General features: G+C 34.3%; 2 protein-coding genes across 5 annotated transcripts; both read right to left on the bottom strand.

Moving 5' to 3' along the window:
- Positions 1–2,833: 2,833 nt before the first annotated feature.
- Positions 2,834–5,940, bottom strand: LOC130653966 (endosomal/lysosomal proton channel TMEM175-like). Its single transcript, XM_057456466.1, has 2 exons — positions 5,810–5,940; positions 2,834–5,091 (listed from the first exon to the last, which is right to left on the bottom strand). The coding sequence occupies exon 2, from the start codon at positions 5,082–5,084 to the stop codon at positions 3,459–3,461; it is 1,626 nt and encodes a 541-aa protein (XP_057312449.1). The 5' UTR covers positions 5,085–5,091; positions 5,810–5,940; the 3' UTR covers positions 2,834–3,458.
- Positions 5,941–17,832: 11,892 nt separating this feature from the next.
- On the bottom strand, positions 17,833–24,926 carry LOC130655253 (zinc finger protein 691-like). 4 transcript variants are annotated; one of them, XM_057457987.1, is made up of 4 exons: positions 24,833–24,926; positions 19,385–20,236; positions 18,868–19,035; positions 17,833–18,276 (listed from the first exon to the last, which is right to left on the bottom strand). In XM_057457987.1, the coding sequence occupies exons 2-4, from the start codon at positions 20,202–20,204 to the stop codon at positions 18,080–18,082; spliced, it is 1,185 nt and encodes a 394-aa protein (XP_057313970.1). In that variant the 5' UTR covers positions 20,205–20,236; positions 24,833–24,926; the 3' UTR covers positions 17,833–18,079. The 4 variants fall into 4 exon arrangements, with proteins under 4 accessions (XP_057313970.1, XP_057313968.1, XP_057313967.1 ...); XM_057457985.1 differs by lacking the exon at positions 24,833–24,926 and adding an exon at positions 24,710–24,811; XM_057457984.1 differs by lacking the exon at positions 24,833–24,926 and adding an exon at positions 21,001–21,079.
- Between the last annotated feature and the right edge of the window lie 1,119 nt (positions 24,927–26,045).

The following is a 26,045-nucleotide window of genomic DNA, read 5'->3' as shown; positions in this document are numbered from 1 at the left end:
ATAATCATAAAACATAAAAGAATCTTCTTTTATTGTCAAGTTCAAGGAGGTCAACGATGACGGAATTGATTTACGGAATTGATTTAGAAGTTGTGAAAGGACACTTAAATACCTGAGTGGTTTAAAAACCATCGACGATGGTACAAAAAGCATATTATGCTGAAGAACTGCGAACTGGAAGATGACCCAGAAGGGCAATTACCAAATGAAACTGTTACGGAGGATACCTTTGAAACACAACTATACAAGGCTTATGAAAATGACCGTGTGAGGAAATATATTTTCGCCTTGCCAGAGGATCTTCACGGAAAAGGATTTATGAAGAAAATGACACACCAATTAGAAGCTCGGTGCCTTAATTCTCCACATAGACATATAAGTCTTAGTGTTTAATGGTGATGAAGAATCTTTTGTTACAACAAACATCCTACAAAATGCCGAGATGACAAGAAAACACTGGATAGAACTTTTATTGTGGCAAGAAAGAAAAATAGTTTGTTTGCTAGCTGAATGTCATTTAAAGTGGAATTTCATTTAAAGTGGACTAAAAACATAGTAAGTTCATTGTGACCTACGAAAACTTAAGGGTTCCCGCTCTATTAGACAGCCCCCTGCAATATACAACAGTGTGTCATCTTTCTAATTTCCCTAACATGACTGGGGTACTATTTGGTAATATTTACTCGCCCATATTGAATCGCCGTCATTGCTGGGGAAACTGAAGTATCGTCAGACGAATGGCGAAGAATATTCGGCAGTAACATCTATGGTAAAGCTGCTGCTGATCTTCGTAAATCAATTTCTAATTTTGCTAAGCAGGTAAGTACGAAAGAAATTGATGACTTCGACAGTATTGCACCACTTAAGGGTTGGCGATTGATACCCTTAGCGAAAAATCGAGGCATTTGTGCTATTGTCCTATTGGAATATGGAAAGTTCTTAGACGAATTATAGGTAAAGCTATAATGTCCATATTGCGAGAAGATATTCTTGACAGATCTGGTAATCTAGAATTGTGTTGACTATATAGCAGGTTGCAAAATTGCCGTGCACGCAACCACTGACCTGTTCAGCAGAGATGCTGAACAGGTAATTGGTATACAACTTACAACATATATTCGTAACTGTTTTGCAAAACCATCCTGTCTTTTCGTAGCCGGTGGTAACGTAATCACTTCAACTGAGAGTACCACACAATGGCTTTGTATGCGATTAATATTTTATCACTTTTTGAATCTTAAAATCGATGAAAACCGTGTATAGTGGATTGCATTTGCGGATGATTATTTAGGAAGTAGAACTTTAACTGAGCTTAAAATTCGGTTACAAGAAATCAACACACATAGTCCTTTCATTGCCTACTATCGTAAAGCTTCAAAAGTGTTATGATCGTCGAACCTACCTATTTTGAACAGGCAAAGCTGTTAATTGCGGATGGTGAAATCACGGTAACAGACGCAGGAAATAAACATTTGGATGCATTTGTGGGTGCAGATCTTGATAGAATGAACTATGTAAGCAAAAAACTTAGTTGAAACAGATACGTTTTTTGTCCAAGATTGCGAAAATTTATCCTCAATTTGCATATGCAGCATGGTTTACATTATGCTATGAGCTAAAACATCTATTTGATTATCGACGCTGCCAAATAAAGAGCATGATTTTATGCTAAATAAACAAGATTTTTGGGACTGAATTACTGTCCCAAAAATACATACAGTGTATGTATGTGCGATATAGTATTTAACTGTGCGGGCAGCAAAATTTTTATTGTTGAGAATGCCCCATGCTGTTTTTTACTTTAAGAAAATTTTTCGCTGAAAGCAAACAGACACAGAAGAGAACAGAAAATTTTCTGCTGGTAATTTCCACAACATAATATTGCGCCAATTTAAGACAAAAATTAAACACACTTTGCGCAATTCTTCGCATGATCTCAAGTTTTTTTTTTCGTTCCTCTTTCGTTACTTTCCTCGAGAAATTTTCTTAAAGTGGAAAACGGCTTTTATCGTGTCACAAAGGCGGTTTTAAGATAAAACCACATAATGACATAACACATTTTATGACTGAGGTTTCTTTCCGAATGTCATAAACGATGTTCACGTGGAACCAAATTTTTCACCGTTGACAAGAGAATGTTTCCATCAAGTACATGAAGCTAGAGTAGATATTGCTGCGGGAGAGGTTTGCATTATGGGGCAAATAGCTTTCCTTGATGTAAGGGTTTTTAACCCAACGACCAAGATGTATCTGAAATCTAATTTATCAGCATAGACCGAACAAGCGCTCACACATTTGTAAAAAACGCAGCGGTGATAACATATCCTAAATGAACGAGGCTGGGAATGTTATTGAGACTCGCGTTCTGAGTAGAAATACACGCTGAATATTAGTACACTCTAGAGAGAAAAGATTGGATGCTGTACGATAGGTGGGCGCAGAAACAATTATGGAAACAAAGTCTCATTTTCCCTTTAATTTTAAATAACACGTAATTTAAAGATTCGCAGGCGCCTGTTACTTGTTTTGACTTTCAGGATAGCGCTTATCCGAATGGGGCGGTTATTCAAATTATTGTACCATTGTCATTATAACAGGAGTCTATGTTTGTATGCAGCATATCATTGTGTATGTTTTTTCATACATTCTTTATTCAGACAAGTCTTTGCATACCTCCATGGCAAAACAGCTGTCAGATTAAAATCTAGGAAGGTTTATATTGTACTTGTTTAAGCGAACGAGGCAAAAGTACCTTCGATGAATATGCAAGATCTTAAACCGGTCGCGGTGTTTTTATATATTGGAACCGAACTTGAAAAAAAACGAAGTAAAGTGGAAGTCTCAACCTTATATTTACAAGGAAGGATTAAGTATCAAAATTAAATTAATCTACAAGACTTAATGTTACACCTCACCCTCGTCCCCAGGGCTTTTGCCTTTTTTAATCATAAGGAAAGAAAATCCTGGGGACAAGGTGAGTCACATTCGTATATACTCCAAAACTTTGATACAGATTTAACACATTGCAATGATAAAACATTTTTACAATCAAAATCTTCAGATTAAAGATTATATTAATAATAATTTTTAAGCAAATTTGATGGCGGGAAGTAATGTGCGATACAGCGCAACTGGATGTAAAATCTATCAGATGCTACCCAAATTAAGTTCGTGATATTAAGTGCCCTTTTTCAAGTTAATAACATTACAATAGAAAATTTCTATGTCGTGCAACTCCGGACCTCCACAGAAGTGTGGTTTTTAAAAAGTTCTGGACACGGAGGTTGCGGATAAAATCCATGTATAAGTGGACTGCTTACTACATCGAAACATTGTTGTTGTTTTCACACTAAAAATTTTCTAAAAAAACTTGTAAAAGTTTCGCGCTTTTTTATTTATGATTTTATATATTTCATTATTAAAATTTTCCTTTAACTAGAGCGAAAAGAAATATTCTATTAAAGTTCGGTATTTTTTATTACAGTTTCGTCATTTTGTGATGCAGGGACTTCAATTTGAACATCCACTTTGCTTTCTTCGTGTGTTTCTTCATTCTCTGACTTAGCATATTTGTTATACACAACTTGCCTCTTATCGGTTTTCGCATTAAAAACCTCTTTTCCCCAGTGATTCATAAATATCACTTTCAGTATGATGAATATTACAACAGTGATAACGAATGTGCCGCGCGAAACATGTCTCATAGCTTCAGGAGAAGCGAAGGATGCAAACAGACTTGCCATTGTACATACTGGAATAGTTAAGACTTTCAACACTATGTACACGTGCTGACGCAAATTCGCTCGAAAGCAAGTCCCTGCGGCCCATTTATGGAGATATTTATCCTTAGTATGAAAGCCCCAAAGTAGCATCAAAAGATTAAACAGACTGGATAATAATATAAACGTGTTGCTGAGTCGCAGTGCTAGTACGCTGTCTTGGTTATCCTTTTGAATAAATTTGAACATCATGTTGCTTCCCAATGGACAGAGACAGGCAAATGCAAGGAAGAGTTTTTGAAAGTACAGTAAAACAACATTTACTGTGTGAAATAAATGTAGTACGGTGTGATTAGTATACCATAACATGGAAACTGTTAGGTAACTTCCAAAGAATGTAATAAATTCGGTTGACATGTGTTCCAATTTTTTGGTTAATCCATGTTCCTTGACTTCTTTTCTTGTTGGGAATTCTTCAACAGTAATATCCAGTATGAGAATGCACGCTATGATGGCAATAGCAGCATCACTCATCGCTTCTACTCGTTCCTTACTGATATTGCCACGGGAGAAGTACCAAAAGAATTGACACGTTTCAGCTTCAGGTGCATTACTTTGACTTCTTCTTCTACGCACAAGCAAGAAAAACTTGCGCATTAACGGCATGAGAACAATCACAGCAATAAAAGCCCACGAAACAATATAATGAAGCAAACACATCGTACCACCCACTATAACAATAAAAGAGTTCACTAAGGCCTTGATGCATGCTGTGTTACGAAAGTGGGTGAACTCCTTTTTCGACCACTGATGCATTGCTACATGCAACACTCTCGGAGTAGCAAAGGCATAGAATATCATGAATATTTCAAGTACTTCTAACAACAATAAGATTAAGCAGGTAGTGATGATCGCTACTTCTTCATCGGGGAAATGGCCTTGCAAAGAGATTGAGAATGGGAGTATAGTCGTCAATAGCAGAGCTAAGATTCCCATTAAAACCAAGGTATCGTCAATTCTTTTTATGAAGATGGCTCTCACATTGATTGACTCCCAAATTGTCAACACAACTAAAAATCCAAGAAAGAACATAATAAACTCAGATCTGTTTTCGTGTATAAAATGCGACAGTGATTCATCAGGCGTCATTTCTTTTAGATTTCTGAGGGGAATCACCAAGAATGTAGCACAGGTCGCCATCATGGCGTCTGCGTATCCCAGCATGCGGTTTGATGTTACGATATCACCGCGGTGTAAATAGTCTGGTAGTATTTCATTTATATGCTCATCATAGTATTCATTGATGTGCTTGATACGATTCTTGTATTTCTCTTGCTCTGCTGTTTTGGATGCAGCAAGCTTCATTATTAAGCTAAAACAAGCAAACCAAAATTAGCAAAACCGTTTCGTTCTTGAAATTTTAACATAAACTTGCCCCAACATTTTCACTTCTTTTCTTCAACAGGATACAGTAAACCTCTAAATATAAGCTTTGGGCAACCTTGTCCCCAGGGTTTTGTGGCCTCTTAGCCGTTATTACGGAGTAAGCCGCTATCAACTTCATCAACAAGGCAAAATACCCTGGCAATGTTGTGGAGCTTTAGGCTCAGGGAGGAAACGCAGCAGAAGTTGCCACATTGGACATTTATATAATACAGTTAGCTTCCGGTAACTCGAACCTCAGATAACTCGAACATCCCCACTTTCCTGCAATAGGTTTATAGAGAGGACAGCTTATATAATGAGAATGTTAGCAACAAAGCAAATAATGAACAAGAAGGAGGCGCTTTAACTAGGGTGCGCTTATATTTTGAGGTTTAAAGTAATAAAAATGACTTTTAGATGCGTTAGCAACAAAGAGACGGAACTTTAAAATAAATTTCGCGATTAGAAAAAAAACATAACAGCTACTTTTGAAGTTTCAATCTTAAATTGTTCTACGTCGGAACGTTCATGGATTTAATTTAGCAGAATTACTGCCAAGTTTTCATAAATGACTAGAGAAACGATGGACACAAAAGTTATAAAATATGAATCACACACACAAAAAAAAAAAAAAAGAAAGAGAAAAAAGTTGGTGAGAAACTAACCTATTTCTGCGAATCTTTTTTTTTATCAACAGTGAATTTCCAAAATATTTAATATTTGCACTGAGTTAGCACACGATTAGCAGTCCTTTAAACAAAAAATATTGGAGATTATAACATGGTGTAAGTTTTATTAAGCAAATATTTTAACACAAAGAGCCAATCTTAGGCCTGGCAAACAAACTTACGCAAATATGGTAACAATGCTAAAATATAACACTTTGTATAAATGAGTAATAACACCCCCGTGGACGGAATATGTCAAAGAACTGAAATAAAGTCTAATTTTATCACACTAAAACAATTTTTTACATTTTTAAATGAAAAAAATTGTTTACATAATTTGGGCGGAATATAAAGGCGTTTAAAACATTTAATTTAGGCGTTAATTCAAGGGGGGCGTTTATTTAAAATAAAATTGAGCTCGAGGTCTTACAGACGTTGTTAGTGCAGAATTTAGAACTCGATGGGAAGGATTGATTGTCTTTTGCGTTTAAACTCGAGTCAATTTAGCTTTTTCCCCTCCCCCCACCCCCTCTGAGTGGCATCATCTTTTGGAAAGGGACCTCCCCCAAGTCAAGATTGAGTAAAAAAAATTTAAATACGGAAGGTTTTTTACACGTACTGATCAGTTTAAATATTTTCATAAGAAAACTTTTGCTTGATTAGAAAATCCAGGGTTGGAAAATTATGGAGGTTGGACGTCACCTCCCCCTCTCTCCTTATCCACCATCAGCCAACACTGACTTTAGCATAATCCCCCTCCTCCTCCTCCTCCTCCTCCTCCTCCTCCTAACAGTTGACGCCATACGTGAATAAATCCTATTAATTCAGGGCCTCCAAATTCACGGTGACTACCAGGAATATTTTCCACATATAAACAAATCATTATACACGATTAGATAAAAAGTATAATATTAAGACGATAGATTGAGTTTTTATTACAAATGGTATGCTGTTGTTATGGTAACAAGGTGTTGATCAATATAGCGAGTTATTATTGCACCAAGATGAAACTATGTTTTTTATAAATACAACAACAAAATAAGCGAACCGGGTTTTTTTTGTAAGTTTTTAATTTTTCTTAGTTAAAAGATCAGAAAGGAATTACGGAAGATTTACTTCACGCACAGATAAAAACCGAAAATAAATTTGTAAAAATTCATTTTGTGGCAATACGACAATGAACAAACTCTTGAAATTTAAACTCAAACTGAATACTAAATCCTACCAGGTAATTTTGATCAACGCTCTAAAAACTAAAATGCGCAGAATAGGCGTTTCCATCTAAGTTCTACGGGTTTCAATACTAGCGCTTTTATATTTTAAGCTGCACCGTCGGTCGGCTTTGTAACTACTTGTGGCTTAATTTATTAAATGCGATGATATCGGTTACCGTGGGCGTTGCAATTCAGTCAATCATTTAGTTGACCCCTCCATAGTTGACCAGGAAAGAACCCAAATGCTTCATCTAAATCAAAAATCTCCCTTTTCCATCGAATTTTCTGTTAAATTTTGTATCCTATGGAGGGAAAAAATGTTTTCTAAATTTTGGAAATTTTGTTGCCCTGTTTCTGACATGCTTCTACCAATAACTTCGTTTGAGATAAAATAAAGGTTTTGAGATTTTTTTCGTTTAATGATTCAACTGTTTATATGTAATAAGAGTCATTAAAAAGTCACTCTGGTGAAGATAAATTTTCTAATGACAAGCCCTTTATAACGCTGTAGATATTGAACACGTATCCTCCCACTCTTGGCCCTTTTTACGCCTTTGATAGACTAAATAACAATATTGAAAATGTTCCACCGAGTCCTTGAAGACCCAGAAACGGTTTAATCATGTTTTAAAGGTTGAACCTACCAAACAATGTAATAAGTGCTCCAACTGACAGACTTCAGTAAGTAAGTAAGTGAGTAAGTAAGTAAAGGAAATTTGAACGTCCTGGGGGATTCCATCCTAACAGCTGGATCTTCCTCCCCTACGACTGTAGATATAAGTATAGCGTCGCTCTAATTTGCTTGCCTGCCACACAAGTCGATTAGTTGTAGCTGATTTTATAGTGCGCCGGAGTAGGGACTCGAACCTGAAACCCTATGATTACATGCGGGATGCGCTACGACTACACCATCTCCACTCCGCTACAAGTACCAACACATCTGACAATAACAGCCAATGCATCTACAATTGGTACACTGCTGCAGGTATTGTGCTAGTGCATCAGTCCAAAACTAAATTAAAGTTGCTTCTCTGTGTTGCAAAATTCAATCACATTGGGACAAGGAAGCATCACGTTTAAAATTAAAACTATGTATGATTAAAGTTATTAGTACTCATTTAAAACCCAATGTAACCAGGACTTTAATCTGTAATAATCATCACGAATCACGAATTTCATTGGCTATTGAGAAGACTATAAGAAAATAGGACGGTATTTAACCTTCTCGACTCCAGAGCTCTTAAGATGAACCTTTAATCTCAAAGAGCTCTGGGGACGAGAATGGGGGCGCTATTTGAGAATTAGAGAAGTGGAGAGCTATGCGAGAACCGTGTAGGGAGGGGGGGTATGTTGTGGAACAAAAGGAAGCAAAACAAGAAGTATCCGCGAACAAAATTGGATAGTACACACTTAAACGTATCGTCAGATGCTTTGGAAGTTTAGTCTCCATAAATATTACGAAGAGAAAAAACATTTTAGCGGCGATTTTTGGTGGGTAAAGATGAAAAAAAGCTCTTTATATTCCTACGTTTCAGATAATATAGATGGGGCTTTTCGAGCGCGGTTTTAACTACCAGAAGTAGGTGCATAAGTTGTAGTGACTTTAGAATTAAGTCAGTGTCTTAGAGGGCGGGATGGTGGTTCAGAAGTGAAACGGTACACGGAAAAAGCCAGAACGCTGGACTTGATACAGGTTAAGACTATATTGGGAAAAGTAAGACGTTTTCTGTTAAAAACAAATCACGAAAACAAGTACCAAGAAAGATGAAGGAAGAAAGAGTGAATAGTTTGCGTAGTACCTACATCAACCCTAACCATGGTTAATGGGAAAAAATTTGCTACTATGGGTGGTTATTTTTTCTCTTTCATTATATAAAATACCGAACAGTCCAGTTAAAAACACAAATCCAGTATTCAAAATGACCTTACACCTAAAGATGGTTACTGGAAAAAAAAATTTACTGGGAATTATTTTGCTCTCTACATGGCCTCAGAAATAATAATAAAAAAAAATACAAAACAAGTTAAAAGGCTTTATGCATTATGGTGACTCAGTAAGCATTGTTTTTTTAATTATCTAAAAACCAATCATTCAATATGTGGTTATTTTAATATTCGCCTCAGCACCTACGCGTGGATTTACCCTGTCCTACTAGAAATCTCAGACATAAGATTTGACCACAAAAGATTTCAATGAAAGCATAATGTTAAATAAAATTGAGAGTATAATGACCGATGAAGTAATGTCCAGCAATAAAAGTGTATTTATGATCTATTTTGGATTGCATGTGATGATGAATCTGTCATTCAACGAAGTATCCAAACTTTCCCTGAACTTTATAAAACTGACAAAGAAATTAAGAACTAAGCAGAAAATGACAAAAAATGACAGAAAATGACAAAAATTATTTAGATAACTACAACTTCAGAGTCTGGAAAATGCGTTTACTAAATAAGTTGCTTGTCAAGAAGGAATATTCTTGATGTATATGAAATAGCCGCCCCAAATCCTGCAGCATGTTCTGATGAAGTTCGTTTTAAAAAAGAGTCGTTTAAAAGAGCTGCGTTGTAGCCTAAAAGCACTATTTCAATTAAGAGTAACAAATAAGATTTCTTTTTTTTGAGAATTCCTTGTTTGTTGATACCTTTTTTTGTAATTGAAGAAAAATCAAGAAAGTCAGAAAAAGAAAAAAGGTCCTGTGGCCGAGGTTGATTTTAATGTATCTCAAGCATCTCAATAGTGCATTGTTGTTGCTTAGTCGTATTAATTGTCCGATTGCTGCTGTTGTCATCTGCATTTAAGTTATATTATGTAAACTTCTTGAGAGACCTAAAAATAATGTTACTTGGCGGTTATCCCGGTCAGGGTTATGGTTAGTGTTAAAACTCTAATAAGGGTGGGGGATAAATGGCAAAGTAGTTCTTATTTTTGGGTCGATACCTTTTTTTGCCCTTAAAGTTACACATGACTTAGGAAGAGGATGGGAAACACATCAATTGATTGATGTGTCATCCTCTTCGTGTTTTATTTGGGGCGGGGGTGTAACAATTTCGTTGTTGTTTCAGACGAAAAAAAATCATGCGCATAAACTCTTTGGGAGAACAAATAATTGTTAGACATCTCGAAATATATATTTACATAGCTTAATTGATCTTCCGTACTCTCCTTGAAGCTCCATGAAAACTTAAGTTATCGACAACAACCGTGACCGTGAAACCGTGAAGGATGCGGATTTAAAATCCTGGTTCAGTATCGTTTAATTAGACCAGCTAGAAAAGAAAAAAAGATCTAAATTGTACTATTTCTAAATGTTTATAATAACAACGAAAATACAAATCCTAGTAAAAACAGTTTTTTTGCTTAAAAATGTTATTATAAAAGAAAAAAGTTCAAAACCGAGGTGAAATCCGAGGTGCATGACTTTCGGAATGTCTATTAATCAATAGGAGAGAGAATTGTAGATTTAAATTTTGATGTCTACTAGCGACCTCGGTGGCAGTTACAAAAACAGTTTAAAAGGTTCATAAATATAACAGTTTTAATCGTCCTGTTAAGAAAATAATTTTTTTTGCAAATAAAAATCTCATCATTTGCTTCATCAAACTCCAAAAAACAACAAAATAAACGAGTTCGGTATCTTCAAAGGAAAATAGATTAATTGGATAAAATTGCGGTTTTTGGAACACTATCAAAGAGCTATTCATTCCAGACTGAAATAACGACGGTGTTTACTTTAAGAAAAATTGTTAAAGTGTTGTACAAGATTGTTGTGACGTTTGGGAATACAATGTAAGCCGAGGATGTCAATTGCATCATGTAACGTCTGCTTTGACATCATGAAATAAATTTACTTGTCTTCAACCTCGTACCCAGCGCCTGTTATCTCTTTTCTATAACGAGGACGGCGAGACAAGTTCGAATCGCCTTCTCGATGTTAGAAAAGATACAAGATGCCCTGGAGACGAGGTTGACTTATCTTCACTGTATGAGAAGTCGTAGTATTCAAATATAAAATTTAGATATAATTTTTATTTCCATAAGTACTTTGTAAAAAGCCCTTGATGTGTTTTGACTGTTGAAAATAATGTATTTGACGGAAAATCTTAAAAATTTTATTAACAAATTCTTAGCTGCAACTGATTCCTGCATTTTCTGCTACTTCAGGGATACGTATTATTAGCATTCTCGTCCCCAGAGCTCTTCGAGAAAAGACCTCAAAAGTAGATTTATCTCAAAGAGCTCTAGGATCGAGAATGATATTATCCGTGTGCAAATATTGGAAAAGAAGGAACACAAGTAATGAATGCAAAAAAGAATTGTGAAATTAACTTGTAAGTATAAATATAGTTCGTACTTTGCGTGCAAGGAAACAGTAATTCTTGAGAGCTTGGGTAGTAGTACTGGTTTAGTCTATCCAACAAGACATATTCGCATAACCCTCGTCCCCATGTTTTTTGCATTTTTGATATTTCGCTGTCTTGTCTCATATCAAAAAAGGAAAAAAACCCTGGGGAGGAGGGTGATATTTGCATGTTTTAAGTCTTCCTCTATACTACTCCATATGTCTTACAACACTCGTGGTAAAATGGACCAACGTATTTTAGTCCTTTTTCTACATATCTTAATAGAATAAATTTTCGTGAGAATTAAATTTCGCAATTTCGCGAAATTTAAGTCTTTTCTGGAAAATGCTTCAATTGATACTGTCGCAATTCTCGAAATTATGTGCTCCCAACTTGTAATAAATTTAATTATTTGCGAAATTCAATTCTCACGAAATTCAATTTTTTAGAACTTTGTTTGTCGTCGTTTTTGAATAAATTCGTCAAGTTTTTCTACCCTACACGCAGTCTGTTAATATATCTAAATAACATATGACATTATGCCAGTTGTAGAAGCGGAGTTCATCAGCTGCTGATTCTCCACACAGGTGCTGAACTATGTTAATAACAGAAATGACGATTCCTCTAAATGAGTCTGAGTAAACATATTACTTTGGTGATAATGAAAGACAGAATGTCTTCTACCTATTTGAAGAACAGTAGTAAACTTGTGCTAAAATTAAAAAAGAAGTAATCATGCAAATTATATATTATTATTCGGTCATTCCCTTAAGTATATACTCGCGGAGTTTATCGAGATTATAATATTTGCGAAATCAGTGTCACAAGTTTAAACATTTTTACCACCCTTCCTCCCCCTTCACTTATATCAAGACTTTTTGTTGTTCCATGAGCACGACATTGTTATTTTTTTTCTTACAAGCCACGATGAAATATGAATGAAAATTCCATTATAAAATGCCGTTACGAAAGCTTACTTTCGAGTGGGATCATTTTGTTGCTAGTAAACAAATCTGTTTCATTTAATTAGTTTGTGTACATTTTACTTGCTTTTATATAATCAATATGCATGTTCAACGATGACGGCGAATATAGAAGCAACAACAACAAGCAACAGACCGTGAGTGAAATTAATTTGTTTTACGATTTTCAGCGCGGTAGTAGCGTGATTTCATTTTTTGCTGACTCAGCATGTAAAATAGGATTTGTAAATCTTACCTATTGCTTACGGCCGGTTGTTTCGAAATAAACATAATAGTATATAATCAATGTAAGTTTTACTGGGAGCTGCAATAAAAGTATGACTGATTTATTTAATGAAAATATGACCGGGAGATTCAATGAAAATAGGATGGGTAGTTTCAAGGAAAATATGACCGGTAGTTTCAAGGAAAATATGACCGGTAGTTTCAAAGAAAATATGACCGATAATTTCAAAGAAAATATGACCGGTAGTTTTAATGAAAGTACCAAAAGAAGCATTAACAAAATTACGGCTACTTTTGGCTTCTCCTTTAGGGTACCAGGCCCTCCTTCAAGATACTAGGTCCTCCCTAAGGGTCCCAGGTCCTCTTTGATGGTCATCCAGGACCCTCAAAGCGAATGTGTTCCGGCATGCCTGTACCTTCATTGATAACATGGCTAGTAACCTTAGCTTTGAGGTTTAAAATGATGTTTACAACATTGTACCGTGGCTTCGTATTTCCGGAGAGGAAATTTAATAAAGTATTGATTCTGATTTTGCGTCATTTTTGTAACGTTTTTGAAAACGTTATTTAATTGTTATCGGTACCATCATCTTTTAATTGCAATAATTAATCCAAAAACCGCCATCTCTTTTTCAATTGATACCTATTTTGAGTTATTTTTAATAAAGAGACATTCCAACGTGCATGTAAATTATTTTTAGATATTCTGCCTCTGCTCCAAGTGTGAAGGTCAACCTTCTTCATACTTGATTCCCATTAATGAGATAAATGTGTAATGTTTAGAGAAAACAACAACAACAACAACAACAAAAAACATACCAAAAAAAAAGTCTACGTTGGGCAAAATAATAACTTAATTTTTTGTTCTGCATTTGGAAAAATCATGAATGAAATTGTTAAGAGGCCCTTAAAACATTTTGATTGACCGAAAAAAAGTTAAAACAAAAAAGGGACCATGTTTCAAATCAAAACTTCACGCCTACCTCATCCCTGCCCTCGAACTCGAACGGCACTGTCTGAGATTGTCTCGGTAATATTTATTTGTTTCATTTTGTTTGTTTCTTCTTTTTCTTTTCTATTTTCTGTTGTTTTTATTTTTTTTTTCTACCTTATATTAACTAAAGTTGTGTCCATTATAATTTTTGACTTATTAATTGTTTCTACAATCTCTAGAAAATCGTTTGAGACAACTAGCAAAGTTTGTGTCCCAAAAGATGGGCCATTTCTATATTCAATGCAATGCAATTTGAACCCGTCAAAACTCACTGGTCAATATTAACGTCAGCAAGGCTAGTTTTCTCAAATTTTGGGCTTTCAAAGTCCTTTCATTATTTCTCCTAATCCCAGCATGTTAGAGAGTGTGATTAGCGTATTTCTAAACGCTGCTTACCTCAATCTCGTCCCCAGAGCATTTTTTTTTACTCGCGCTAGCAATACATGAAAAAAAGAAGCCCTGGGAACGAGATTGCTGCTTAACTAACCTACGCATCTGCTAAAGTTGCAATTTCCATACCTACTGGCTGCAGAATTTTGGCAAAAAATTGCCTTAATTAACCTTTTTCGTAGTTGTGTTATGCAACGTCGTCTTATTTTTCAGGCGTGACGTTGTGTCGTGTTATTGTGACGTGGTGTAACTTGACGACATGTTAAAGCCGTGGCGTGATGTGACGTCTATTATTTTTGTAAGATGAAGTGGCGTTGTGTTGTTATGCCGAGTGAACTTATTGAATTAGTTGAATGCCAATCAGAGGCGTGGGTATACATCAATTAAAATAACGATCAAAATTAAAACAAATATCCTGGAAACGATAAGCAGTGGTTAACAGTTTTTGATAAGTTAAGTGTGAACACAGTTATGAAAATAACCTTTAGCATTGTTTCAATGGAAATGCCATAAAGTATTTCCGCTAAATATTTATTTCGCAGTTAGAAAAGGATTAGTAACCTTTTAATTTTAAATTATTTTGTAAATGAGAATCTTTTGCTAGCGAAAACATTTCGGACTTTTACAGCTGTCAGTAATAAAGAGTTTTTAACTCTAATTTCGGGGTACAAGTGAATTTCACCTCTTGGTAAAATTTTACTGTAACTAAAATAATCCCTAAGTGGTAGTAGCTCTGACATCAGACAACAAACCCTACAGACAGACGCTGCAGACGCTAGCAGGACAAACTTCTTGTCCATGTTAGAAAGATTTCTTCTAAAAAAATTTAAATTTAATAAAATTATGTGCTTTGTAGAATCTTCGCAGCTTTTAGTGTCCAACTGTAGGCTGAATTTGCTTAATAAAACCACTTATTTTTTAAAAATTGCTATTCAAAATCGATATACAGTTCTCATAAAAGAAGTTAGCTAATAATGTCCTGCTACTGATTGTTTTATGGAGGTTAAGTTCAGCGTAAATGTTTACGTGGGACTGTAAAAAATGTCCACTTTATGGAGTGTTTGTTTTACGTTGCTCTGTGAGAGTTTCATTAATATTACGTCCGAAAAAAAAAACACTGTCCTTAGTAAAAAATATCAACCTTGGAGACTTTCCACTCTATTCCAATTAATATAACTTATCACGTCGTGTCAGAACAAATAAATGTGAGTATTTTTGATCCATTCTCGTCCCCAGAGCTCTTTTAGAAGGCTCAAGAGTTCTTCTGATCAAACCTCGTCCCCAGGGCATCTTGTCTCTGAAAAGGGCTTAATTCTGAAACTCAGAAAGTATGATGATAATAGAACTATTTTTTGGCTCAATTTCATCAAACCAATCTAAAACCATATCATACCAAATCTTAAGTCAATATTTTAATTTTTACTGAAGTTATGGGACGCTATATAAACTATATACTCGGTTTAGACTTTTTTTGTTATTTTTTATGTTCACTGCTTTGTAATTTGTATTAAAACTCTTGAGATAATATATCACAGTGGTGAGCTGTTATATATCTACCACCATCTTCAGTACATCCTGGATTTAACCATATGCCTGATTGAGCGCTCAATCAAATTTGATTAAGTTCGATTTACTGAAAGTTCTTCATAGCGTGTTAAAAAAGGCCTAGCAAGAATCAGTTTAAAAAAATCTCCCTACCTTTTTCTTTTCCTCAAAATGGCTGTGTAATTTTTTTATGCCTCGTGTAAAATTATCTTTTATCAGATTAGCCTAAAAGTACTCCATCACAAGTTTCAAGTCAATAACTTTACTTTTTCTTAAATTAGGCCTGGTAAATGTACAGTCAATGATAAAATGGTTCCGACGGTTAACCTACTGGCTTTTTTAAATTTTTTTATTGTAACCATAGCATATAAAGTAATAAAACATGCCCACTAATAACAACCTGATATAATTTAAAACGTAACGATACACATATTTTGTAAAAAAAGAACATTTTCGATATTTTGTGCAAAATTATTTTGTCTATAAAGGACATGGGCGGCAATAGATCTCCTTTTTTATGTAACATCATTCTTTGCATAAAGCTGCAAATTAAACCTGGCCACTTGAAAACATGTTGAGTTTCTTTCTTTTGTTCTTATCTTGATAGTTTGCTAGGTATAGTGTGCTAGCTATAGCTACTTTTCTAGTTTTATTAAATTTTCCCAGCTACTGAAATATTTCCATGTAAGCAGTATTACTTTATGATGTCTTATTTTATACTTTCATTGCTTAGTAATGCTTTTTATTAAACTTTTCACTTTGAAAACAACATGATACTGATACAGCTCCTCCGCCATTTTAATACGAACAGCTTCCTCCTGTTCGTCACAGACTCGCCGCCTCGCCAAAATGTTTTGTATGACGCAATAATTATGTGAAATATCCGCGCCAATCAGGTTTCATATCGGACCAGCCTCCTCTAGGGCCATGTTCGTATCGCCGTCCCGGGGTCAAAAAAGATACAAGATGCCCTGGGGACGAGGTTGCTTCTGATCAAAATTTCACTTCTCTGTAAATTCCTCACTATCCAGTCCTTACAGAAAAAAGAATTAGTTCCAAAAATAAAGATTATTACTCCATTCTTCCAAAAGTTTATTTACTCCTAAAAATCAAAATACAATTAACTCCCGGTAACTCGAACGTCCAAAGGACCAAGGAAAATAGTTTGAGATAAGGAAAATTTGAGTTATCCAATGTTTAATTTACCGGAAGCTAACTGTAATGTTAAACAAATGTTGATTTTGATATAATTGTTATGTCCAGTAAGCAATTTTTTTTGTTTTGCGTCATTTTTTGTCGAAATGGAAGTTTTAATATCAATTTGAATGAAATTGGAAATTTAGAAACGTTATACTTTTGACGTCATTGACGTTGGCAAGAAGAAGAAGAAGGACTTGAAGAGAAAAACGAGAGGAAAAAAACATCGGAGAGTCAGTCATCTCCTTTTCCGTTGATCTGATGATATTATAACGTCATCGACTGATGTTTTTCTGATGCAACATGTCGTCAATATAGTTTCTCCTACACCTGTTTTATTAATACACACATTATACACATAAGCACTGGACAGACCAAAAGTTTAAATCAAATTGGGAGCATTTTATGATTCACTTATTTACTAAAAGATTTTTTACCAAATCTTCTGCTATATTCACCTCTATAATATAATAATGTTCCGAAATTTAATACCATGACTGAATTGATGTTAAATTTAGCAAGAATTATGATGCTCAAATTTTTTTCTTGTGGTGCAGAAAAACTTTTTTGATGTGACTTCACGACTGCAGTCTTTGTTTTTTTCGTACCTTATCGGTCAAAGAAATGTCGGAGAAATGCGACAAAACTTTTAAATTCTAAACTATATCGATTTTCATAAATCCTTGCTTCATTGATTTGCTCTGAACGAAAAACAGCTTAAACCAAAATATTTTAAAACTCATAGATCATGGGATACCATGGAGATATCTATGGTCACATGCTGTAGTCTTTCTTCCTTATGACTATTGTAGTCGAAATTTTCTTGTGGCAAAACGTACTAATTCAAGTATATTCTCTGAAAATTAAGCACCTTAAAAACTATGCCAGAGGGCTTGGAATCACACTTTAAAATGAAAAAATAGCATCTTCTTGCCGATTAATTGATAACTTTTGGGGTCAGAGTAAATTACAAACTTGTGACCCCTATTATAAAAAGCCTCAAATATCTCTTATTATTATTATTATTATTATTTTTACATTAACGTTTTACGTTTATAGGGTAGGGCTTCATGTAATAAGCATGATTAACACGAATTAAAGTGTAGAGAAACAAAGCATTAAGAAAAATATAGTTAAAGATTTTTTTTCCCAAAGAAAAACACATATATACATTATATACAAGATGATAAAGAAATAGCGCTAAAGTTTGCCATTAGCATTTTTTTCTTATTTGCAATTATTTCTTCAAGTTCTCTCGTCGTAAACATTACCAAAACATATAACGCAATTTTTTCTCCGCGAAATCCCAAAGTGATAGAATTGGTGTCTTTCTGCAAAATATCTGGCAGGACATCATATTTTCAGGATAACGTCATCATTGTTTTTGATCTTCTTTCACTTCAGCATGATGTCTTTTGATGTGCCATCTTAAATGCGACGATGTAATGAACCTTTTGTCACACTGTTTACATGGATAAGGTTTCTTACCAGTATGCGTTCGCTCATGGGCTTGTACTGTACCATATTGGGTGAAACCCTTGCCACAATATCGACATTTGTATGGTCGTTCACCTGAAAAAGTAAAAATAAAAGATGTTTGTATAATGTTTTGTCTTATGAATGTCTCATTGAACCAAATAACAACCGTAATATCGGACGTATTTATTTAGATGGGATGTTTTGAAATGTCTAATCGAGTCAAAGTTTTCTAAAGTTTATAACAGGTGCTGACCAGTGCTTGCATTCGAATTTTGGAGTGAGATTTATCCCGTCTTAGCTTGGTGCTGTTTTATGCACATGCGAAACGTTTAATGATATTTTTTAAAATCCTGTTTTTTGTCATTGGTAATTGGTAGTAGGTCTTACTATCCCAGTCCTGTTTCAAGACCATAGCAGACATGGAAACATTTTGTTTCTAGATTCGGCAAAAATGTAACCACGCCCACATTATTAACCTTCCCCCTCTCCCAGTCCTGCAAGAAGGCACAATCAAAACAACTAATGAAAAATTTGTGTATATGAATCAACTTTATTCCGCAACCATCAATGGTTATCAAGGACAGTTTTTTATGAGAAACCAATAACAAAACTTATCCTTTAGACCTACTAATAATAAAATAGATGGGTTCAATATTAATCCCAGAAGATAAAATATCTTCTCACCTGTGTGCTTATACATATGTGTTTGAAGGTTTCGGTACTGCGTGAATGATTTTGGACAAGTCTTGCATTTGTATGGTTTTTCTTCTGCGTGTGTCAGCATGTGTCTCTGAAGATGACCATGGCGAACAAAAGCTGAAGAACACACGTTACACTTGTACGGCTTCTCACCTGTAAAAAAATTGGGAAATCTTTTTTAGGCAAATTTTACTTTAACAATTATTAATCAATTAAACAAGGAAGAGAAAAAAATGCACTCAGAGAAAATATATATTTTTTCTATCCTTGTTTCGCTTTACTTTCAGCACTTTTTCTTTCTCTCAGCATTCTTTATATTATTATAACTTAGTTTCATTAGCCTTTTTTACTCCTCCACAAGATAAAGCGTATAATTGTTAGTTATACTTCCTCCACTCCTTTAGTCCATATCAACATTAAAACACATTAATTTAAAATTGAAGAGGCTTTAACTAACTTATTATCAATGATGATTTTTTATCTGCAATGTCGCCTTTCTTACCTTTATGAAGGTAGATATGCGCTTGTAATTCATCTTTTCTTGTGAATGTTTTCTCACAATCGGTGCATTTGTAAGGACGTTCTCCTGAATGTATTCTCATGTGCATTTTTAGGGCACGGTTAGTTGTGAAAGCCAAGGTACAGTTCTCGCATTTATAAGGTCGTTGCCCACTATGCATACGTACATGCGTACGTAAGCCAGACATCCTTGTGAAGGTTTTGTAGCACATTCCACATCTGAAGATGTTGTTGCCTTCACGAATAAGCAGGTCCTCTTCATTGACGTCAATGGCGGAAAAATAAGGGTGAAGCTTGCCCTCATTTTCACCGTGATTCAACATATGTTTTTGAAAATTACCAAACCAAGTGAAACTTCGATCGCACAAATGACACTTGTATGACTTTCCATTAACGTGGATTAATTTGTGGTTCTCTAATTCAACTTTATCAGAAAACCTAGCCGTACAAAACACACACGTTAAGGAGTCAAGAGATCCTTCTAAACTTGAGTTGCAGTCTGGAGAGGAAGTTGATAGTCGACTGTCAGGAGATGTACTTCTGTGAGGAGGACTATCGGTGTAATACTCAACACGTCTCGTGGGGTAGTACAAGTCTGGTGTATATGCTGGATGGCGTAGACATTCGCTACATGAACATTTTTCCCTTGTTGTTGGAAAATAAATTAAGCTACGTGTTCTGGGTAAATTTTCCATCCTTTCTGTGTCAGGAAAAAGTGATCTTGCGCTGACTATTACAGGCATATCCCTATCCAATGTTGGTCTGTCTGTGGTCATATAGTAGTCTTTTGGTATGGAATACATCGAAGTTATGATAGCGTCTTTAGCACTGTTATCTGAAGAAGAAGTAAAAAGAATTATATCACTCTCTTGCCATCCTTTTACGTGTAAAAATATATATGCGGAAAAGAATGTTAAAATACCACCTTCTGTCGTCATGAAGTTTTTCATGATCACGATAGACTGTATAAAAATTATGTACTTTTAAAAAAATGCTGAAAGGATCAGCATGGCCCACAATGAACAGACAGTTTTATGTATTTCAGGATGCAAGAAAAACGCTGGTATTGAAAATAAGACATAAAATACAGGGGGTACGGTTATTAATTTTGATTTAAAATTAGGATCGAAAATTGCTGTTGATACCGAAACTAAGTATTTTAAAGTATCATTAATATGATGTAATAATGTATTTTTAGGTTGTTAGATTTTAGACGCTATTGTGATGCCTTTAAAACTATTTTTACGTTACATTTCTACCCCCTGTTTTAAGCCGATTGGTGATTAAGTAAACAAACGAAGGAGAAACTGGATCAACGATTGGTCAGTTGTTGTTATTAATTATATCATAAACGAATCAATCTTTTAAAATTTTGATTAGTTTTTGTCAAAAGGAGAAAAATTTTTCCATGGCATCCAACAATTATTATGCATTTGTTTGTTCTTTTTTTACTGATTTTTATTATATCAATTAAATAAAGATATATAATCAGTGTTGAAATTGATAAAAATAATATAATCATTGCTGAAATTAATCTCACAGAATGAATTTTTGAATGTTTTCCTGGTCTGTGAAAGATGATTAAACTATACCATGAACCTGTGCAGAAATTGATTTTCTCCAAAACATAAGCTAACATCCCAAATTTGGTGATTCTATGCATATGTGTTTTTTTATCGATTTTTTTCTTCACTGTTTATAAAAATATGTTTCTAACATAAATTACTGAACTTATTGTGCATAATTAGCTAAAGCTATTGTCCCTTTCATCTTTTTTATTGTCCACTTCTAGGAAATATCATTGTCAAATTAATTAACCTATTCTTTCATTAAAACATGCCATAGGAAATTTATATCATTGTTTATCAAATAATTTTATTTAATTATAAAACGAATGCATAATACAATGTTTACATGGTTTAACCAGTTATAATTATGCTAACAATTTAGAAGTTTATGAAACACAAAATTTCATTGTAATGCATTGTGATGCATTGTGATGACGTCACAATTGTAACCTTTTTTTAATACCTTTTGATGACCGAAACTGATCGTCATCGCAACGCAACAAAATACCAACCGAAACTCTTTAACAAAATTTATCATTATTATTTTAAAAAACTTTTAATTGTTAATATTTAGTTTGATCTTTTTTCTTGCTTTTGGAAGCGACTGAGTCACAGTGAAGTCAGCAAAAGCAGCACTTTTTAAATTGATCCACACAATAAACAATCCAAAATTTACGTGAAGCCATTACTTCATTGTTTTCGTGTTGCAAGGTTTTAGGCCATGCTGCAAAGTTCCGCATTGTGGTCACACGCACTTAAGGTCACATACACACACATACACAAAACACTGTGGTTAAACAACCTTGATTGTGAATTAATTGCAGAAAATTCTTGAAAAATTACAATTTTCTCCTAATCTGTAGAAATGCAGAGAAGAAAACAAATGTTTCTTTTCGGACAAAAAGCAAAGGCGATACAGATTTGTCAAGCCTTGGTCCATTGCACGTTTATTAAATAAGATGAGAAACATCGTACCATATCAATCGAAACCAGTGGAACACATTAAGGCTATAAAAAAATAATTAATGGAAATTTTGCAAAATAAAAATTATGATCTGTGCCTGGTAATTCATATGTTTTACGCAATGGCACTTCTCAACCAAGAAGTTATTGACACATTCAGAAAACTTTAATACTAGTATATTAGTACCCTCAACCCCTTTCTCACACACACTAAAATAACTTTTGTAGTAACTTTTGCTAAGCGGCATTTCTTAGAAATATAAATCTCAAAAGAGAGGCTTGGCACGAGGTTGCTTTTAATTTTGTAATCTTTGTAGCATCATGCTGAAACGCATGTGCAGTGTCGGCGTTAATATTATCATGACTCCGCAGATTCATTTTTTTTTTGCAAAAAAAAATTAATATGAATTTCGAGAATTTTGAAAGCGTGGTTTGAACTTAACTGACGCCTCTGTGAATGACTTCTTTTAAAGGTTTTTTGGTATCAGTATTCACATCACTACAGACAGACAACAAAAGAGTTCAAAGTGCGGCTATGCAAGTTTTTGCTGACTCAACATTTATTTCGTGTTTTTAGAAATTTACTAATTTCATATCATCACATAGATAAATTCCAGCGTGACGTTTTTTGTTTACTTCTCAGCGGTAAACTCTTTGGCTCTGGCATTTGCATGACTGGAAAAAATATCCTAGGATTTGGTGAAGAGAGGTCTTTCCTGTGGATTTCTTTTCACGGTCTCACGGTTTTAAACTATTATCGAGTGTTGATAGCTTCTGATTTATTGGGATTTATTTAATGTCCTAAGAATGCCTTTGTGTGACAAAATGGACTGGTAATTACTTTGCTTCACTTAGCGTCCCCATATTTTTTCCTGCCACGCAGATGCCAGAGCCGAAAGAGATTACTGCTGAAAATGTAAACAAACGGAATTTATCTATAGAAACTAGCCATTTTATATTCTAATAAACTTTCGCAATGTTTGTTCTTGATAAAGTTAATCTCGTAAATTTCTCATATGACACAAAAGAACTTTCTGTTCTATAACCAAAAAAACTATTCCGTAGCTCCTGGAACAGTTACTGAAGTCAGTTCTTATTACTCACAGATTTTTCTTCATACGGATATAACTCAAGTAACAGCCAGGATCTTCACAACAATTTAGGCATGAAACAAACAAACCGACGCCAACTTGTATTTATATAGCGAAAAATTGTGACATCATGATTTATGCGGGCTAATTTAAGTACTAACCTCCTATATAATACGAATATCTTAAGAAAAAAAAATGTATATAAATAAAAAACGACACTGAAAATTGTTCTTGTGTTTATAAATCATTAAAAAGTTTTGATAGGAGTGTGTGGCGGTGACATTTTGGCATTTTTGTCATGGAACATTTTCTACTACAAAAGTATTCGAGATTCACTAAAAATTTTCCCACAATGTTCAGAAAACGCGAATTTAGCAAAATCGACGAACAAAATGGCCACGTCATCATATGCTTGACCGCAAATAGTCAGAAACTTTTTTTAAATTTAATTTATGTGACTCGATCATCTTTCTCTAAAATATAAATAAAGAAATTAACCCCAGAAAAAAAATTAAATTTCTGTCACATCAATTTTAAAAATAGAAAAAAAGATTTAAGATTAATTTGTTCTTTCGTCCATGATTTACATTCTCGTAAAGACTCAGTGCTTTATTGCCTGTGTCGGCTCTAAGTTTCGTCTACGAATTACATGTTCGTAAAGACTCAGTGCCTTATCGCCTGTGTTGGCTCTAAGTTTCGTCCACGAATTACATGTTCGTAAAGACTCAGTGCCTTATCGCCTGTGTCGGCTCTAAGTTTCGTCTACGAATTACATGTTCGTAAAGACTCAGTGCCTTATCGCCTGTGTCGGCTCTAAGTTTCGTCTACGAATTCATGTTCGTAAAGACTCAGTGCCTTATCGCCTGTGTTGACTCTAAGTAAAAAGTTATTTCTTTGGGACTTGAAGGAGTAATGTACATCCACATCTTGATGTCTCACAATAAAAACCAAAACGTAACCAAAAAAACCAAAATTTATTTATAAGTAGCAAAAGTGTTTTTATATCGAAATGTGCGAAGCAACATGGCCGCCATTTGAATTACTTTGTTGTGTCTGCGTGTCTCCCGCAATAATTATTTTGATATTTGTTGTTGTTTTTAATTAAAAGTTTGAATATGAATGGAAGTTCAAACTATTTTGATCTTATTGACGCCAAACACTTGTGAAAACGTTCAAAAACTTCCGAGAAGACGTAGTTTTGCTTTGTTTTAAAGTTTAATTCGCATTGTAAATAAGAAAAAATAATTTAAAAGCTTGAAAACAAATTTCAGGAACTTATTTGCCTCGTTCTATGCCTCAACAACAAAAAAGTTTTGATAAAAAACAATCAAGATATACTGTGGCATGGTTAGATTCAAAAATTTGCTAGAAATATTAAAAAAAGAAGGATAAAGAAAAAATGCATCTTTTAAAATTGAGATGTAGCATAAATATAGCATATACGGAAGCTTTTTATGTTTCAAAATTTTTGTTATTTTGCATCAAGCTAAAAATATTTTTTAAGATTCTCAAAAATAGTAAAACCAAGCTATGTTCTGATATGGTTTGCTGTGATGTATACCAACAATCGTGTTAAGAAATATACAACGTCAAAAAACTGATTATAAAGAAAAATACGTGCATGCTTTCACAAATTCCTGTTCGTTTAAAATCTGTAGGAATGTATGCTGTAAATAATTAACCTACAAGACTGCATCGTGTTTTTGTTCATACACCCAACACAAACACTTGTAAACAACCAACAAGATTAAACTATTAATCCTTACTCTGCTAAGCCAAACAAATTATTAAAACAATGAAAAATTTTACCTAATATTACTGGTATTTAATAGTCATCTGAAGCACAGCACAACCTTTATGGCACTTACTTCGTATGTAGCTGTATTTATATGGTCCCAGAGCGTAATTAAATTGAATGCAGACAAGCACGCTAAGTGTTGGCTTATCATGCAATTAATTCGTCTTCGACAGTTTAATAACTTTTTAAATTTAAATTATCTTTTGAGGTCCGGACTACAGAAACGCACACAAGCTTGCAAGAACAAAAACTAATTCACCTAAACCTCACGCATACGTCTAAAAAACCGCTGATGTTGACTTTTGACTTTTTATCGTTTTTGAGGGGGGATATGTGGTCCCTATAGGACATTGTGTTTTACTCTATTTTTCACAAAATGAGTACGAAATTTATTATCACTTCTCCTAATTTTTGAAAAAGTCATTATTTTTTGAAGCTATTTGTCAAGCTGGTCCAACTTATTGATGCTACCCTACTGGCCAAAAATTATTTTAAATTTATACACGAAACTTATGCACTTTTTACAAAACAAATACAAATCCACAATCAGGGTTATCTACATGTTGTTTTATAAGAATAAACCGGCAAAGAAAATAATCCTTTTTATTGACCAGTTAAAATGAAGTAGGCTTGGTATCAAAGAACATTTATGAAAACTTTAGAAGGTGTTTTAAGAGTTGCTCATTTTGTTGCGCCAGAAAAAGGTTTCAGAAGATTTCGAGGCATTAAAATGCAAAAAGCCAAAAACCTTTTATAAAGTTAACTTTTTTTAAAAAAAAAACATGTGAAAATTTTTCAAACTGAGATAGGAAAGATGTTTTTATGCACAGACAATTAAAGTGTTCGTCGCTGAGAAGAACATCCATAGACCGATGCGTCCTTGTCTGGTGATTAACATGCGACAGACAGCATAATTAGCGTGTCTGCGGTATTTTCAGACAATCCAATGCCTGATAATAGTGCAGATTATCAAAAATAGACGACTGTTTGAGTCTTTAATGTCGATTAGTCTAGCAAGTCTGACCTTTACTTTAGAACTAATTAAAAATTGTGAGAATTCAAAAGTGGAATTTAAAATAGGAACGTTAATGAGAGATAAAATGACATATTTTAATAACGTTGAAGCCCTTAGCGTGGAGTGATTTTGTATAGATAGGGTGTTTTACAACTACTTGTTGCAAGAAAGACTTCATAGAAGTTAAAGCGTTTGGTAACTTTTGCGGG

This window comes from Hydractinia symbiolongicarpus, chromosome 8 (assembly GCF_029227915.1).
Source record: "Hydractinia symbiolongicarpus strain clone_291-10 chromosome 8, HSymV2.1, whole genome shotgun sequence".
Taxonomy (NCBI): domain Eukaryota; kingdom Metazoa; phylum Cnidaria; class Hydrozoa; order Anthoathecata; family Hydractiniidae; genus Hydractinia; species Hydractinia symbiolongicarpus.
Note: the sequence above shows the minus strand (reverse complement) of the source record. Positions and strands in the feature narration are given on the sequence as shown.

Coding starts and splice junctions, on each gene's coding strand:
- LOC130655253 (XM_057457984.1), bottom strand. CDS start 21,064: ATGCATAGAATCACCAAATTTGGGATGTTAGCTTATGTTTTGGAGAAA. Junction 20,237..21,000: donor GAAAATCAATTTCTGCACAG/GTTCATGGTATA, acceptor CTTCTTCTTCAG/ATAACAGTGCTAAAGACGCT. Junction 19,036..19,384: donor GCATATCTACCTTCATAAAG/GTAAGAAAGGCG, acceptor ATTTTTTTACAG/GTGAGAAGCCGTACAAGTGT.
- LOC130653966 (XM_057456466.1), bottom strand. CDS start 5,084: ATGAAGCTTGCTGCATCCAAAACAGCAGAGCAAGAGAAATACAAGAAT.